The 16380-nt window shown below is 34.4% G+C and overlaps 1 protein-coding gene across 3 annotated transcripts in view; it reads right to left on the bottom strand.

The window, feature by feature from the left end:
- Positions 1 to 4484: 4484 nt before the first annotated feature.
- LOC113493921 (serine/threonine-protein kinase OSR1-like) overlaps positions 4485 to 16380 on the bottom strand; it is a 23136-nt gene continuing 11240 nt past the window's right edge. For all 3 annotated transcript variants that reach the window (XM_026871953.1, XM_026871952.1, XM_026871954.1), the window contains exons 8-14: positions 15712 to 15877; positions 15286 to 15433; positions 14635 to 14837; positions 12283 to 12486; positions 10461 to 10549; positions 9783 to 9987; positions 4485 to 9432 (exon numbers count right to left, since the gene is read on the bottom strand). In XM_026871953.1, the coding sequence (XP_026727754.1) occupies positions 9358 to 9432; positions 9783 to 9987; positions 10461 to 10549; positions 12283 to 12486; positions 14635 to 14837; positions 15286 to 15433; positions 15712 to 15877 (1090 nt within the window). In that variant the 3' untranslated portion in view covers positions 4485 to 9357. The remainder of the gene's footprint in view (positions 9433 to 9782; positions 9988 to 10460; positions 10550 to 12282; positions 12487 to 14634; positions 14838 to 15285; positions 15434 to 15711; positions 15878 to 16380) is intronic.

Raw genomic sequence — 16380 nt, 5'->3', positions numbered from 1 at the left:
ATGCGACGGAAATATTAAGACGACAATAGAATGTGCGTTTTCAGGCACCATTTACGACGATTACATGAACAAAGTAATGTGCATTTAAGATACATTTTCCACGTGTGTTTATTATAATATCTTAACTTTACAATATAATTGCTTCTTTAGAACAATATGCAAAATCGTAATGGACAGAGACCTCGCTTCGAGGCACAAGGAAATCAATATTTTACAACAGTTTTACACCATATTTCACAATTATAACTCTAGACGAGATTTTTTTAACTTTCACAGTAATTTTCACGTCATAACATCAATTTTATAATACAGAACACTGAAAATACAAATACTACGATGTTTTCAGATTATTTTTACGTGAGGTGCCTTAATGATTATTTTAAACACATAAGAAATTACTCTACATGTTACAAATGAATAAACTTTACATAATAATATCCTTCAGAACTATTGTTCTTACGAAAGTATTATAGTAATCCGGGGTTTCCCCACATTTATTGACCACGCATTTTCGCACACGTGACTCCAGTATGAGGGCAAAGGTCAAAGCAAACTATAACAGCACAGCGATTGATTAGTTATACAAATTAAAGTTTTAAATTAGGTGCCGTATAGTGCAATTTACAATGGAACGAAAAAGCTGATGGTTTGCTTACGCGACCCGCGCATTGACGCGCTTGCAATTGGGCGGAACAATGGCACCGTGCTTAAGCCGCGCTACAATGCTGGTCTAAGAGTCAATACAGACTGGTTTTCTTAGTGACCGAAAGGTTTATCGGTAACTTGCACGTCTACTATCGCCCGACAAATAAGTTTTAATAATCTTCAAATTGAACAATCGGCAAACTATCAGCCGGTACAGTTTGAGACACCGGGCGCTCTAAAGATAATGCGTAATACTGTCATTAAATTTTTACTGAATGATCAATTAATAGGTGTGTTTATTAGGTACATAAAGAAGTGAAATTAAAATGTTGAAATACAAATTATTTATTTCTTCAACTCATCGTAATTTACTGACGCATTTGTTATTTCCAATTATTTTGAATAGCGTATACAAATAATATTTATCATTTGTTTTAGATTTTCCATGACCCGCGGTTTAAAAAATAATTCGTACTTGGTGCAAGGTAATGAGAAGTTCAAGTACAAGTAAAATGTTATCGGACAACGCGTGGCATTCGAGATACGTTAAACATGAGTCGAGTATTTGTGTGAATTTAATTTTTATTGATGTGTTTACAAGCGATAATTTTGATAGAGCCAATTAATTATACCTACTCGCGAATCGGAAGTATTTGGGTCAATTAGTTTCGAGAGAGCAATGTTAGGCCTAAAAGGTATATGTACCACACATCTTTAAGCAGTAGTGCAGCTGCGAAAGGGACGCTACCTTACAACATAAAAGGTGCCTTCTCGCTTCCACGTTTCTTTTAGTAACTTTTACTTAGTGATTTGGTGGTACCCTTTTATAAAGCAAATCAAAGACCAACGTGTGGTAAGGGATACTGCCAATTACGTCATCATTTCAAACATCTAATTACAATCCCTCATGCTCATGACTCATTCATAGCAAAGTTAATTTTATCTAATGCTACAGACTAAGCGGTGACAGCAAGGCACAATATAGAGCATTTATTATAATATCTACGTGACATTGACGACTTTCGTCTTGCGCGGTCCATGTTTATTGAGATAGATGTTTTTATTAACTACTATGTTTCTCTGAGTTCGCCCGTGTATGTAATTGAATTTTGCGCCATAAATTAGCTTCTTTCCTTTTGGAAATAGAGTACTGTAATAAGTATTGTCGAAATAGGCTCAGATGCACAAGAGGCTGGATTTTTTTCTTATCAGACATGAAACTCGATTAAAATCATTATAATTAGGCTGAAGGCAATTATTCTGCGAAATCCTGTGAATTATGTGCTTATAAAGCTTGATACGATTTCGCTCTCTGCGCACGTTTAATAAGCATGTTACAAAATTAAGTATCCGGCACCAATACCGTTGTTTATGTTTGAATATAGTTATTTCAGCTAATCACACGTATTTGATTTATTGCGTTGTTCAATAAACCGATTGATTGCAATAATCATTTCTCATTTACATTCGCGGAACATATACCTAATGTAGGTGCTTGTTTAGTATAATTTTGTAGACAAAATACTCGAATTCTAGTTGTTTATAAAGGTAAAACCGCGTTGCCAGGATCATTTCGGATTGCATAGTAATGCCTATTGTTAATTTTAGAAATAAAAGTAGATATGATCAGACGACGACTTGATCCATTTTCCGCCAATGTCTTAGAAAGGGAGAAGCTTCCCAGTAATTGAAACCGGCTGTAGACGTTTTTAATATCACCAAAACGCGGAAAGTCCATTACAATTGACCCGGGTCAAGAATGGGATTAGATAAAAATGGGACAATTATTTTCATAAAGCAACATGAGCATTTCCTTGCCAAGATGCTGTCACGTAATTAAATCGTCTCGACGTCCTTGGCAATTTTATGGGATTAGGTTTTTTTTTTTATTTAGACTTAGGTAACATATATAAGACATGCTTGTTACCTAAGACTTAATAAATATTTACAATTCTGTACAGGGAATCTTGAATTCGTGTCATTTTCCGAATTGCCACCATATTGTTACGCCACTGGACGTCAGCGTATCAAAACAAATATCCAGTCAGTTTTCTAGACTTTATGCGGTAAACATTTACATATCGCAGTCATAAGCAGATTACAGTGTTAGTATTACATGCAAAAATAGCCTATATCACCTTGTCCCGAAAGTTTAGAATTGGCAAGCAACATTCAAGCAAACACTTAAGTATTATAAAAATGCTGGTGAAAATTCGAAAATTACTACAAGTATAGTGCATATAACTTAACTATATAGATGGACATACATAATAAAATATCTATCCTTGTCTGAAATGCCACAGAAAACTGCTGTAGCAGTCTTATAAAATGTTCGATAAATAAACTACAAGAAGCTACATTTTTTTTTAAGTTATTATAAGGCTGTAGTTTCTAAGTTAGTATTATCGTAAGCATACGGTAGTCTAAACGGTAGAGTTATGTTAGAACGGTACCCTGTCGCTACGTGAGGGTTAGGCCCATGGAATACAATATTGTCTTTCATTGCGTGCCGGCTTATTGGATAGCTGTTGACAAATGTTAGGAAAATCGCAAAAAAAGGGATTAATTATGAGAAGTGTTGTGTATTCGGTGGGGATGGTCGCGTGGGATGGTGATACGTTTGTATCGCGGTCCCGTGATCCTTCGTACGGACGGGGGTAAGGAAAGGGAGCATTCCGGTGGTAAAAGTCTTAGAGGGAGAGGGGGAGAATTCCTCTCCGCGTTTTCCAAGGCGGAGAATATTCACAAGGATTTTCCCAGGTAAAAAAAGGGGATGGGTATTGAATGGTAGATACCGACTTTTTCGTATGTTTAGCCCCTACTTGGCATTTCAACTATTCATTCGTGCATGAATATAGAGCGCTATCGAAAATTATATTTTGATCTTTAACTTAGTCGTTGTCAATGGAGCTATCCAATACGCCTGGTGATTTAAAACAATAATGACTATTGTTACAGAAATTACTACGTTAATAAAATTGGTATCAAACATTGGATCAAATGTGTTGGTACATACATATGTATATTGGCGCTGAGACACATTATTTTATTTATTACACTATAGTTAATAGGTAAGGTGATTCAGACTATGATATACAATTTGGTGAGATATGTAGAAGATTGATCCAAACTAGAAAGAAGTATTATTAACATTAAAATGAGAATGGATCAGGTGTAAAACTAAAATTAATATACATTGGTGCATATATGGCTAAACTTATAAAAAATAATCTTGAATGAAGTCCTAACGTTATGGCTTTGTCTTATCACCGTGTTTTCAATTTGTTTACACCTCCTAACTACCATTATGAATTACGAATACGAAAGCCAAACTAAGAGCGAGTTGTCGGCTTCCTTATTTCGTACCTACCTACTGGGGCCAGCCACTACATTTTAAAGCTAGACTGCTGTGGAAGCGAAAAGGCACTACTTGGTGTAGATCGACCTCTCTTTCATAACCGCAGTCTTTCTCTAAGATGTGGTAGTCGGCCCCGGATCATTTCTTCAATCAATATCAATATTTTTCAACTAATCCAAACAGTCTTCGTGTGATACGCCACCTAACTATAGTTGTAATCAAATCACCAAGATTTACGATAGTTCAAGCGTCACTATTTACCTACTTACACATTAGGCCAGCCTTATTAGGGTAAATCCTATCTCTTACAACTAAACTGATAAAGGAAATTAAATTTAAAAGTAGGAGAAAGTATTAATAGATAGACCATTAGTATATTTGTACACACATTGCATAGTTAGTAACACATGACAATTATTGGGACATCACTTACGCTCCAAGCATGTATACAACCATAAATCACTAAAAATAACATTAAAAACTCGTATAATTTCTCATTTATTTCCCAAAAATCAATTTGACACCACGATACTATGTTTCGGTATAAAGATATGCTTACAAACAAGAAACATAATTAATAAAGTAGATATAAGGTTCAATTTACAGTGTCGGTAACAAGCCCAAAAGCAAACTATATTAACAAAAGATTTTTAGTAATTTAATAACCCTGTATATGCATATACATATAATGGAAGTACGTCTGATACTATAATTAGTAAATTATACAATAATAATTAATTGATTGTAGAAAATAATACTTCAAAAATCTCGTATATATTATTACTAGATGATTCATAATTCTTCATAGGCCTATGAGTAATTACAACGACGTTTATTCAAAATTAATATTAACTCTTACTTCTCATTATGGCCATCTGTTCATACAATTAGAGCTGAAATATTAATGTTAAATCAGGAAAGTCCTTTAATTAAGAGTAAACTTGACAAGACAAGTTTGACGAAGGCGAAAAACTTATTTTGATGCATAAACAGTTAGAAGACCTATTGCCTTCACGCCTTTGACGAAATTAGCAAGAAAAGTTGGAGAACACAATCACATTTATAAGCCATTTCAGCAAATTTCCACCAGGGGGTTTTATACATCATAACGCTGATTTTCTGTGATAATTGAAAACCGAATCTTAACTCTCTGTGTGTCTGTATCGAGGTCAAGCGAAAAGGCACTACTTGGTGTAGATCGACCTCTCTTTCATAACCGCAGTCTTTCTCTAAGATGTGGTAGTCGGCCCCGGATCATTTCTTCAATCAATATCAATATTTTTCAACTAATCCAAACAGTCTTCGTGTGATACGCCACCTAACTATAGTTGTAATCAAATCACCAAGATTTACGATAGTTCAAGCGTCACTATTTACCTACTTACACATTAGGCCAGCCTTATTAGGGTAAATCCTATCTCTTACAACTAAACTGATAAAGGAAATTAAATTTAAAAGTAGGAGAAAGTATTAATAGATAGACCATTAGTATATTTGTACACACATTGCATAGTTAGTAACACATGACAATTATTGGGACATCACTTACGCTCCAAGCATGTATACAACCATAAATCACTAAAAATAACATTAAAAACTCGTATAATTTCTCATTTATTTCCCAAAAATCAATTTGACACCACGATACTATGTTTCGGTATAAAGATATGCTTACAAACAAGAAACATAATTAATAAAGTAGATATAAGGTTCAATTTACAGTGTCGGTAACAAGCCCAAAAGCAAACTATATTAACAAAAGATTTTTAGTAATTTAATAACCCTGTATATGCATATACATATAATGGAAGTACGTCTGATACTATAATTAGTAAATTATACAATAATAATTAATTGATTGTAGAAAATAATACTTCAAAAATCTCGTATATATTATTACTAGATGATTCATAATTCTTCATAGGCCTATGAGTAATTACAACGACGTTTATTCAAAATTAATATTAACTCTTAGTTCTCATTATGGCCATCTGTTCATACAATTAGAGCTGAAATATTAATGTTAAATCAGGAAAGTCCTTTAATTAAGAGTAAACTTGACAAGACAAGTTTGACGAAGGCGAAAAACTTATTTTGATGCATAAACAGTTAGAAGACCTATTGCCTTCACGCCTTTGACGAAATTAGCAAGAAAAGTTGGAGAACACAATCACATTTATAAGCCATTTCAGCAAATTTCCACCAGGGGGTTTTATACATCATAACGCTGATTTTCTGTGATAATTGAAAACCGAATCTTAACTCTCTGTGTGTCTGTATCGAGGTCAAGCGCAACACAAAGCTACGATACCGATCAGTAAAGCATCAAAGAAATAATCTACTACAATGATATTGCTTAAAATCTCTTCTGTGAGTGGAAATAGTTTCCCAATACATCAAACACATTGACCTCAGTTTGTCTTAATAATTTACAAATCGGATTGCGTTCTTCAATCTTTGAGAGTATGTTGTCTTCAAAGCTTTTGCGCTCGTCTTTTATTTTGTCACATTTCGAACGGCGCCTGCGCCGACCTCACTATAGCTAAACGACGATAAATATTGACTCATTACACAAGTCTGTATACTGTTTAATCATTTAAACATAAACAGACAACTTGAATCATACGGTACTAAGTGTGCAAACATATCGGTACATATCGAATAAAACCTGTGCAGTTACAAACCTACGTGCAAATACATTATAATACTATGACAGTGGTGACCATAAAAAAATGTAGGAACTCAGCAAACGCAATATAAAACCTACATGACGCGAATTAGTATGAAATATTGTTAATACTTGAAGTTCCTACGGCAAAGTACAAACTAATACTGACAATGTTGATTATAATAAAAAGGGCTTATTGAAACTTGAAGATGGATGCTTTCAGGTTAAATATAAGAAGCCAATATTTCTACAACATTAAAATATATATATTTTTGAAGACAGACCAATAATATCAGATCCAGAGGCTGAGCGCACTCATTTACCCAAAAAGTGTAACCTACATTTTCTTTACGTAGAAAATATTTTTAATCCTACCACCATATTTTTATAAAAGACCTTATAGGAGAACACATTATAATAGTACTACATATTCTTTGACAATAAGCTTCTACAACTAAATTTAAGTAACAATTATATCAAAAGGAATGTAAAGATCTACACATTTTTTTTTAATGTTGATTAGACCACCACTGCACTAACCTAACTTTACATACATTCAGATCATGGAAAAGAAATAATCTGACATACAAGTACAGTCAAACATGTATGCAAATCTGAAATTTGTTTAATCCTAGACATATTTTATAGGCTATAGTCTAAACTGATGTTACGAGTATGTTACGAGAAAATGATATTTAAAATATTTATCTTACTACCACATATGCAAATTTTGAGTTAAGCACCAAAACACGAAAATCATGTCATGTGCAATGAAAAATATGGCATTAAAATAAATGTATAATTTACCGACCATTACCTTAAATAATAGGCATGTATACTTCTGAAATACAAATAACCAATTTACTTGACTAAAATTCTAATAATATTAAGAAACCAAACGTTCATAATTCGTATAAACAATAACAAAATATATTACGTATTAAAATGATTAATTTTTGTACATAATTCGTTTTAAACTAATAATTTTTGGAGTCAGAAGTTTTGGGGCGAGTCCAATGTGTTAGGGCCGTTAACTGACTATTTACAGGCAAAAATCTCGCAATTTATCCGTTTAAAAGGAAAAAGACGGGTATGCTTGCATAGCATTAGCCTTGGAAATCGTTATTCATTCGAAGTCTTGCTAGCCAAGCATGACCACATGTTTATAAACATCGTCACACGTAAACACACCAACGCACGGCGAAAACAGAAACCTTAACACACAACGCTGTTCAAGTATTATGTCCGAACTTAGAATCATTCAGTATAGGAACAAAAAATGAAATACGAGAGACATTTCCCTGTAAATAGCCATTGAGTGTTCACAAACTACTAATAATAATAATACAAAAAAACTCATAAGAGAACGTTCGTGTACCTATTTAATCCTTACTTATAAGCAAAATGCCTGAAATGATATTGAAACCGCCCGCTCGTCCACACCAATGGAAGTTAAAGAATCATTTTCCCAAAAAAGAGTTACTAAAATTGCAACATTATACGTCTGTTGAGAACATCAGGTAACGTAAGCAGGCGGGAGACTAAAGAAATCAAAATGATTAAAAAGAGAACACCACTTTCAAAGTACATTATCGAGTAAAGGGTTATTTAATCCTAAATGAGAGAGTGTTTATGATTCGGAAGGGCATTCTAAAGAGTTATGGGCTACCTTACAAGTTTGAAAGGACAACCATGTAACTTAGTAAAATAATTTTGGTAATGGTAAAATTGACCGGAATAGGTATGTTTCTGTAATTGCCATAAGGTATTGTAATTAAGAATTGATAGGATAAGCTTAAAAACTCCCAACTTCGAAATAAAATGTAGTAAAATATAGATTCAGTACTTTTAAATGCTCACTACATCTTGGCACAAAATTTCTACGTGAACGGAGGTCTTCCTCGTCCAATAAGAGCCTGATTATGCATTCTGCGCAAATGGGAAATTTAAAGGTGCAAATATGAAAGAAAAGGAAATCTTCTTCAGAAGCTTGCTTCCAAAAACCAGTAAAATATTACGTAAACACATTTGCCCACTTTTCGCTACTTCTCAAAGATGTAGTGTACAAATCAATAGGGGTATTTTTGGGAAGGATTTCGTAATGCTTGTCTTTTTCTCAAATAGAATTACGTTCTCTCATTTAATCGATTTTTTTTTAACAATGTTGTATTTCGTGTATTAATACAAAGATTAAGAAAAAATGCATGAATAAATGTTTATGTATGTTTAGGGACTTATAAATCTAACCGGTAGAATATCAAAGACGGTGGAATATTGCGTTTAAATCTACGATGCAAGGAACACGTGAAGATATGTATGGTAATAGTTTTCTAGACCTAAAATTAACCAGATTTTACGGACATTAACAGCGACTCGTTAGTTACAATGAAAAAAATCACTAATAATATGAATATGCAGACGCATATAGTAACAAGACAACAAAAATATCTTACCAACTACACATCAACGCTTTTATTTAAGTTTTAAGACTAAAATTCTTTGGCTCGGTGGAAAATAAAATAATGGCCAATTTTAACACAGAATTCGCTGAAAAATAAATCTACCGTCATCTTTTGAAGCCTTCACATTTTAGCACCATAAACAAATACAAGTACATTTTGCTAGACGCCGGCCGCCAACCACAATGCCTCCGAAACTACATTGTTCAACCCTGATGTGCCTTTCCTTAATCGATAATTGATATTTGCGCGAATCCTATCAGCGTTTTGTCGTCGAACTGTTCGTTGGGACCAGCCGAGTTCTGTAAGTAATAATTATAATATTGATTAAAGTTTTTAATAACCTAAAATAGTTAACATCCAAGTTTTTGGGTAGCTCATCTTTTTCGGTTGTACTGGTACTCACACAGTTCTGACGCGAACTATTTTCATTAGTATTCAATTTGATCACTGTTGATTTGCATCGAACGTTGTGTTCTTGAGTCAATCCATTAAAAGATGATAGAAAAAAAACTTTAAAAGTCTACTATACTATGTAATTTTGTCTCTGTCATTCTGCTTGTTAGTGACCAAGACAGCATGATATAAAAGTGTAATCTTTGTCAAAGTATCTTCCCAAAATCTGAGACTTAACCGTTGAATGAATGCTTACCAAATGGAATGTAACCGCCTTGGGAGGCGCGGTAACTTGAGCGGTGACTTGGGCGTCCAATAGTTTCTCTAAGTTCATCGATATCGGCACAGAGTCGTGAGGGTCCACCAGACCAGCGCACACCAGCTCCATCGCAATACCCTCAGCCGTATCCTTGCCAATAATAAACTCGAAACGAATATCGTTCAGTTCGCGGCGCGAGTTCCTGTAATATTAATTATGGAGTTAAACCTATGCAACTCAACCACAATGAGGAGCTGGCGTGGGAATCAACGTTATATGACATGATTTTCAAAAATGGCATTTGCTACCGATGAAGGCTTTTTTCACCACGAGATCGCCACCCTATTATCTTTGTAAGTTCGATAACACTACTGCCGGATAAAAAAAGAGGAAAACACGATTTTATATTACCTGTGCTCCACCAATGAAACTGGTGTAACAACTGATTATGAGCAGTATCTATACATCTAGTATAATCTATACACTATAGAATATGACATTATAATAGTTCGTACGTGGATTATGTCAGAAGTGACAAATGAAGGATAGAATATTAGAAACGTCCGGCATACCGCATCGGTCATGCCGTGACTACCATTTTGTGCAACTCTTGACGTCAAGGTGCCGTATTGCTCATCTGCCTTTTAGAGACCGGGAGTCGACAGTCAAACGTACCTTAATCGCAATACTAAGTTAATGACAGGCGGCTCCCCATCCGCAGTTAGATTACGTTTCTTCGCATCCTCTGCTTTCGGTCGTGGCTCCTGAAAAATAGGTGAGAATTGATTCTAAAATTCCGAAAAAAGTTTGAATCTCAAATGAGAATAAATACAATATGCAAATGGTGTCGTGTTATGTGTTCTAAAGCTTTGATGCCCGTTTTCATCAGTAAAGAAAATAACACGCAACACATAACACTTAAGTGTCAACCTAAACCAAAATAAGGGACTGTTTTCATTTCACCAACGGTTAAGTGATACCTAAAGCATAAACGGGCCCTCATAATTGTGTGGTGGATTGTCAGCCTCCTAACACTTAGGTGACAGTATTTTGTCGTTTTTAAGTGATCGACCGAGATTATCACGATTCAAAAATCCACAATGATCACAAACTTTTATGAAGCTGTGGAAGCAATAGGAGCTGTAGTCTCAATAGGTTCCTAATAGAAGCGTGCGACCATCCAACGTGAAAGATGGAAGGATTTTTATAAATATGATGAGAAAGATCATTCGATATAGGTTTTCTAGGGAAAGTATTTTATAACTGCCTTTTTTAGTGAATTCGGTAAAGGGCATCTTACAATTGAACAATCTACATACCTGCCTATCTGTATGGTGTACCTATCATATTTTTACAGAAATAAATTTGTGGCACCGATGCAATGAACTAACTACTATGTGCTCTTAGATTTTATGCGACAGGCAATCAATTATTATCTATATATAGCAGATCTAGGTATACTGCAGGGCGGCATCAGTATTTCAACTTGCAGCAGAATTGTAAAGCGAGTATTCAAAATTGTCTCTGTGCTAGAGCCATGACCTAACCAACCTGCTTTCTCTTTTCCGCCATTATGCATTAAACCATAAAAAACATTCAAAATAACAGGTCTGTCTGACTTACGTCAAAATGCTACCGCGACTTTTTTTGTCAAATGCATATGTGTACAGCCAACAATTAAAGCAGAATATTTTTTTATTATTAATCTAATTATAAAAATGTGCAGATCCCAATTTTAAATAAACTGATTGAAATCACATGTTTTATTTTTATTATTTCGGCTAAATAACAATAAAAAAAATAACCGAATAATTGATCGACAAAAGATTTTTCAGTACCTCTGCAATAGTCACCTAACTAAGGGATCTTTGAGTAAGTAGCCTATAGCATGGTGAAACAGAATTTAGATAGAGGGACCGTTTGAAGGTTCCCGAACACTTACTTATGTGACTGTTTAGGGGCTACTACGGGCTACTACTTACGGGCATTACTGATTTATTTGGCAGACAGATATGGCTGAGTTTAATGGCAACTCTAGTTATAGTTAAGTTAATCATAAAAGAGGAGGATTTTTTAATTGTGGGACAGAAATACTTGTAGAAGAGCTGAAGCTAGTTCAGCAGTTTGGTAAGCAACAAAAAATTGATAAATAAATCCGATTTACAAACTGCCATATTGTATAAGCAACTCTATAAGCAATCCTATATTGTCATACAGTAGTTCTTAAATAGATTTCTAATGTAGAAATTATTTGTTAGGTCTCATAATAAATTTCAATGGGAGATTCATTTCTGACCGTGTACAAAAAGAAAAGACGTCGGACGAGGCCGCGTCATAGACTCGGCACTGCTACACAATTTTTCTCACAAGTATGGACAAGATAACAAGCTAAAAAAGTAGATTTAAGACGAGGAAAAAGTTTTTTACGTCTTTGTATTAACTCCTTTCTCATAGCTCCCCCGCTCCCTTTATTAAACCAAAACCAATTAAAACAAACCTCTTCCCCGCCTTCATTATCGCTGCCACTCGAGTCGGCCTTCTGCAGCTGGTTCATAGGCCTCTTGTCTTCGGCGTTTGGCGACACGTCCTCATCAGACTCCGGTGCTTCGGGAGCCGGCTCCTCCTCCTCCTCGCTCCACACCCACTCACCGGTCACCGTGCGGTGTAGCCTGCCAGAGGCACCCGTTTGACGTTTGCTTGCCTGAAAATACATTACTCACTTAGAATTGAAATTCAATCTATTTGTTTTTAAGATCGATTAGTGGTAATAGAATATGTTGAATGAGGTAGGTGGTGTTACCAACCGTCACTCACAGCCGTCCTTTTCTTTCATTTTAAGCGAATTTGATAAAAACTGTTCTGAGAAATCATTTCTTTCGACTTTTTTATGCGGTTGGTCCTTATTTTGGTTATTTACTCAATCCAAATTTAAATAACTAATGTTAATTTTAATTTCATTTATTTCTGATAATTTTCAGATGAACATAGAAAGATGTGTAAGGCCAACTCGCTATGCTATAATAATAAAAAATATTACATATAAAATATTGTATGCGATCAATAACGAGCATTTACTAGACATTTTTCCTTTCATTAACATTTATAAGTTTCATATCATTATCAGTCCTACTCATCAGTATTACGAATCATCGGTGTAAAACGATATTATTATTTATCTTGACAACTTATTTAGAAAACAAATGTTCGTGTTACATTTCAAGCACAGAATACGTACAGATTCAATTTTTGCACAATACAAAAATGCAAACATTGCATGTTCATACAATGATAATAATTATTTATACTAATGTTCCTATTTACAGTTCTCATTATGAAGCAGGAAGGTCATACAGATTACTGTTGCAGTTTAGTAGCATTGTGCAGATTCAACAAAGTAAGAATATGTGCTGATGTAGAACGTTTATATAAAAATGCTGAACACTACAATTAATGAGATTAAGCATATTTAGTACGTCATGTTTTAGAAATACTGCTTACTTTTTTACTGTTGCTATTATTTATCATCTAACATCACAATTATAATATTCATATACGCGGCCACGTGTTTCGCGTGCAGGGTAAAGATGGGGTAAGAGCAGAGCTTAGGACACGTTGGCATAACGACATGGGATGGATTTTTAAAGGAATGGCCAAATAGGCTAGTATACTAAGAGAGTTGGACCTTGAACCTTTACTCATAAATGCAACACAATTGGATAATACATCTAAAATATGCCTGTACACATCTTACTGGACACAGGCTTCTACCCGAATAGAGAAAGAGGTTTTGAGCATTGCTCAGCATATTACTACACTGCAGGTTGGCGATTTCCTATCGAAATATTTGAAATCCAGACTTCCTCACGATTTTTGCCTTCGTCGATTGTTAGTGGTTTCTTTAGAATACTTCTAAAGCACATATCAACGGATAATAAAGGCCAGAAATAAGAATTCTATAATATCTATTCAAATAATTATTTGTTAAATACAAGTACAATGGCAAAATTAAAGCCTGTTGCATTCTCTACCCGTCAACGGTTGTAACGGTTTACTCACGCGTATTTATCGGGAGGGCCCGACTTGTTTCGGACGCAACCGCAGTCCTTAGGTAAGATGTTAATTTTATAGAGAAATGGTAGGCGACAGTGTAATTTCCTTTTGTGGAGATAATAAGCCAGGTAAGCATTTGTCCAGCTTATCATGCGACAACTATACAGTTCAAATGCTATTACCAATAATTACTAGCACGTAATAAACTTCTAAATGATTATCCCTCTGCGTCATGGGTTTATCTATTAGCCATACCCATGTGGTATTTATTGACAATTTATTTACGTAACTATACTGATTCATTAAAAAGTGCGCATTTCAATGACGTCATTAAGCCTGGCTTTGTCAGTGACGGTAATAAATTAATAGAAATTGATAGCCATTTTAATGCAATGGAATATTCCAGCAAAAACAGAGCTCTCTCCATGAAATTCCGTAATCTTTTAGTTTCGATTTCAATTTGATTTCGATAAGTATTATTTTATTTTATCTATCCACTTAACTTCAGCTCCTATCACTTCGTAATTTAATTACAATACTATGTTTATTTCAAAATTAGTATTATTCGCGACTTTGAATGAGAAGACCATATCTATTTCCACATAAAAAAAAATGTTTTGAGATACGTACCAAGATGAAAGATACTGTAAATTTTAAGGTACTTCAAACAGCACTACTTTAGTTTTTTCAAATCTTGTAAAAATTATTTAAATATCGATGTCGATAGTACGATACAAGTATAAAGTATGAATCTGTATTAGAATACATCATTCAGTTACAATCTGTTAAATGTATTTACCTTATGCACCCTAGTTTCCATACTAGGTCCAATAGCAACCAACGTCTGTGTTAAATACTTTCTGTCCTTCGCTTTCTTAAAGAACGGGTGTTTCAGTAGTTCAGTAGCAGTCGGCCTCTTTGATGGATCTTTTTGCAAACAATCAATTATCATTTTCCTAAAGGTCTTTCCATAAGCTTTGTATTGCTCTTTCTCATCAGCGCCTATAAATACAAACATGTCAATTTTGTTAATAATAATTTCTTATTGGAAAAATACTTTGTTGAATATTTCATAACTATATTTTATTCATAAGGATATTGTATTGCAAAAACGTTGCAGTCATATGACGTGAAAACACAAATATAGACATTTAAAATAGTTCTTGAATGATTTCTGAAGGATTGTAGAATAATGCTATCTCATATCTACAGTTCAAACTGACTTAAATTGTTTATAAATAAAATGCAAAATCGCTGAAGTCAAATGGAGCGAATATTTAAATGAGTTCTCTCAATGTGAGCACATAGTCTAAACACTAACAGGCATATTCAGGAATGACGTATGGTAACTTGTCACCTTTAAGTGTCATGCTGCCATTGATATTATCAAGTAGGCGATAGGCATTTTAACTTCTCGTGTATATCTCCTATAGTAATATTGCTGCTTTACCTGTGTCCAGATTGGGTGGGTCATTCTGCAAAGTTAACATGAGCACCTTCATTGGTGGATATTTATGGTAGGGCGCCGTTCCCGTTGCCATTTCTATGGCGGTTATACCAAAAGACCAAATGTCCGCTTTAAAATCGTATCCATGGTCCTGAAAGTTATCAAAGTAGGTAAAGACTGGTGTGAACGAAACGAAAAATTATTAATACTATAAGCTGTTCTTGAATCAGTCATTTAGATTTGAAGACTTAAAAAAATGGGTATTCATTATATTTTAAAGAAATCATATGAATACAGATACAGAAAGATTGCTTTCAAGAAAATGACTGAATCATTATTTTAGTTGTTTCCATACATCCTTAAGGATTAATAAAACAAAACAAACTAAAATAATAGATATTAGTAGCATTAGAATCATACAAATCTCACTTGTTCCATAACTTCTGGGGCCATCCAACAAGGAGTCCCCACAAACGTGTGTCTAACTTTTTGTCTAGATATATCTCTGCCCGTGGCCAGCCACGCGGACACGCCAAAATCAGCAATTTGTACGGTACCATCTTCTCCTAACAATATATTTCCAGCCTTTATATCCCTGTAATGACAATGCTTGTGTGATCAAACTATTGCAACAAAAAATGATGTTATCTAGACAGAATAACAATGAGCGTTGGCGTACAACATTTCGCAATTAACAAAATCGCCTGTGCATCACTTAACAGATTTGAAAGTTTAAAATTAAATAGTGTGCGCATAGCTATTCCATTTTTTTTTGTATTCATATTGTTAAACGCACTGTCGAGTACAGTACGACTCATTGTAGTAATGATTTGATGAGGTATCGGTTAGATCTAAGAAGTAGTTGGGCGCCACGATATATAAATAAGCTCGGTTTACTAATCTTAATTATCATCATTTCTCATGATGCTGATTATACATAACACTACCATTAAAACTTGCGCTCAAGCGATGCCTAAAGCCAGCGAAGCAGGTATCATAAACATTCAAATCACATAAACAAAGTAAGTACATACATGGTTTAGAAACGCAAGTAAAACTATGATCTATTTAAACGTCGGACTGTAACACGATCTCAGC

Source organism: Trichoplusia ni, chromosome 5 (assembly GCF_003590095.1).
Source record: "Trichoplusia ni isolate ovarian cell line Hi5 chromosome 5, tn1, whole genome shotgun sequence".
NCBI classification, from domain to species: domain Eukaryota; kingdom Metazoa; phylum Arthropoda; class Insecta; order Lepidoptera; family Noctuidae; genus Trichoplusia; species Trichoplusia ni.
Note: the sequence above shows the minus strand (reverse complement) of the source record. Positions and strands in the feature narration are given on the sequence as shown.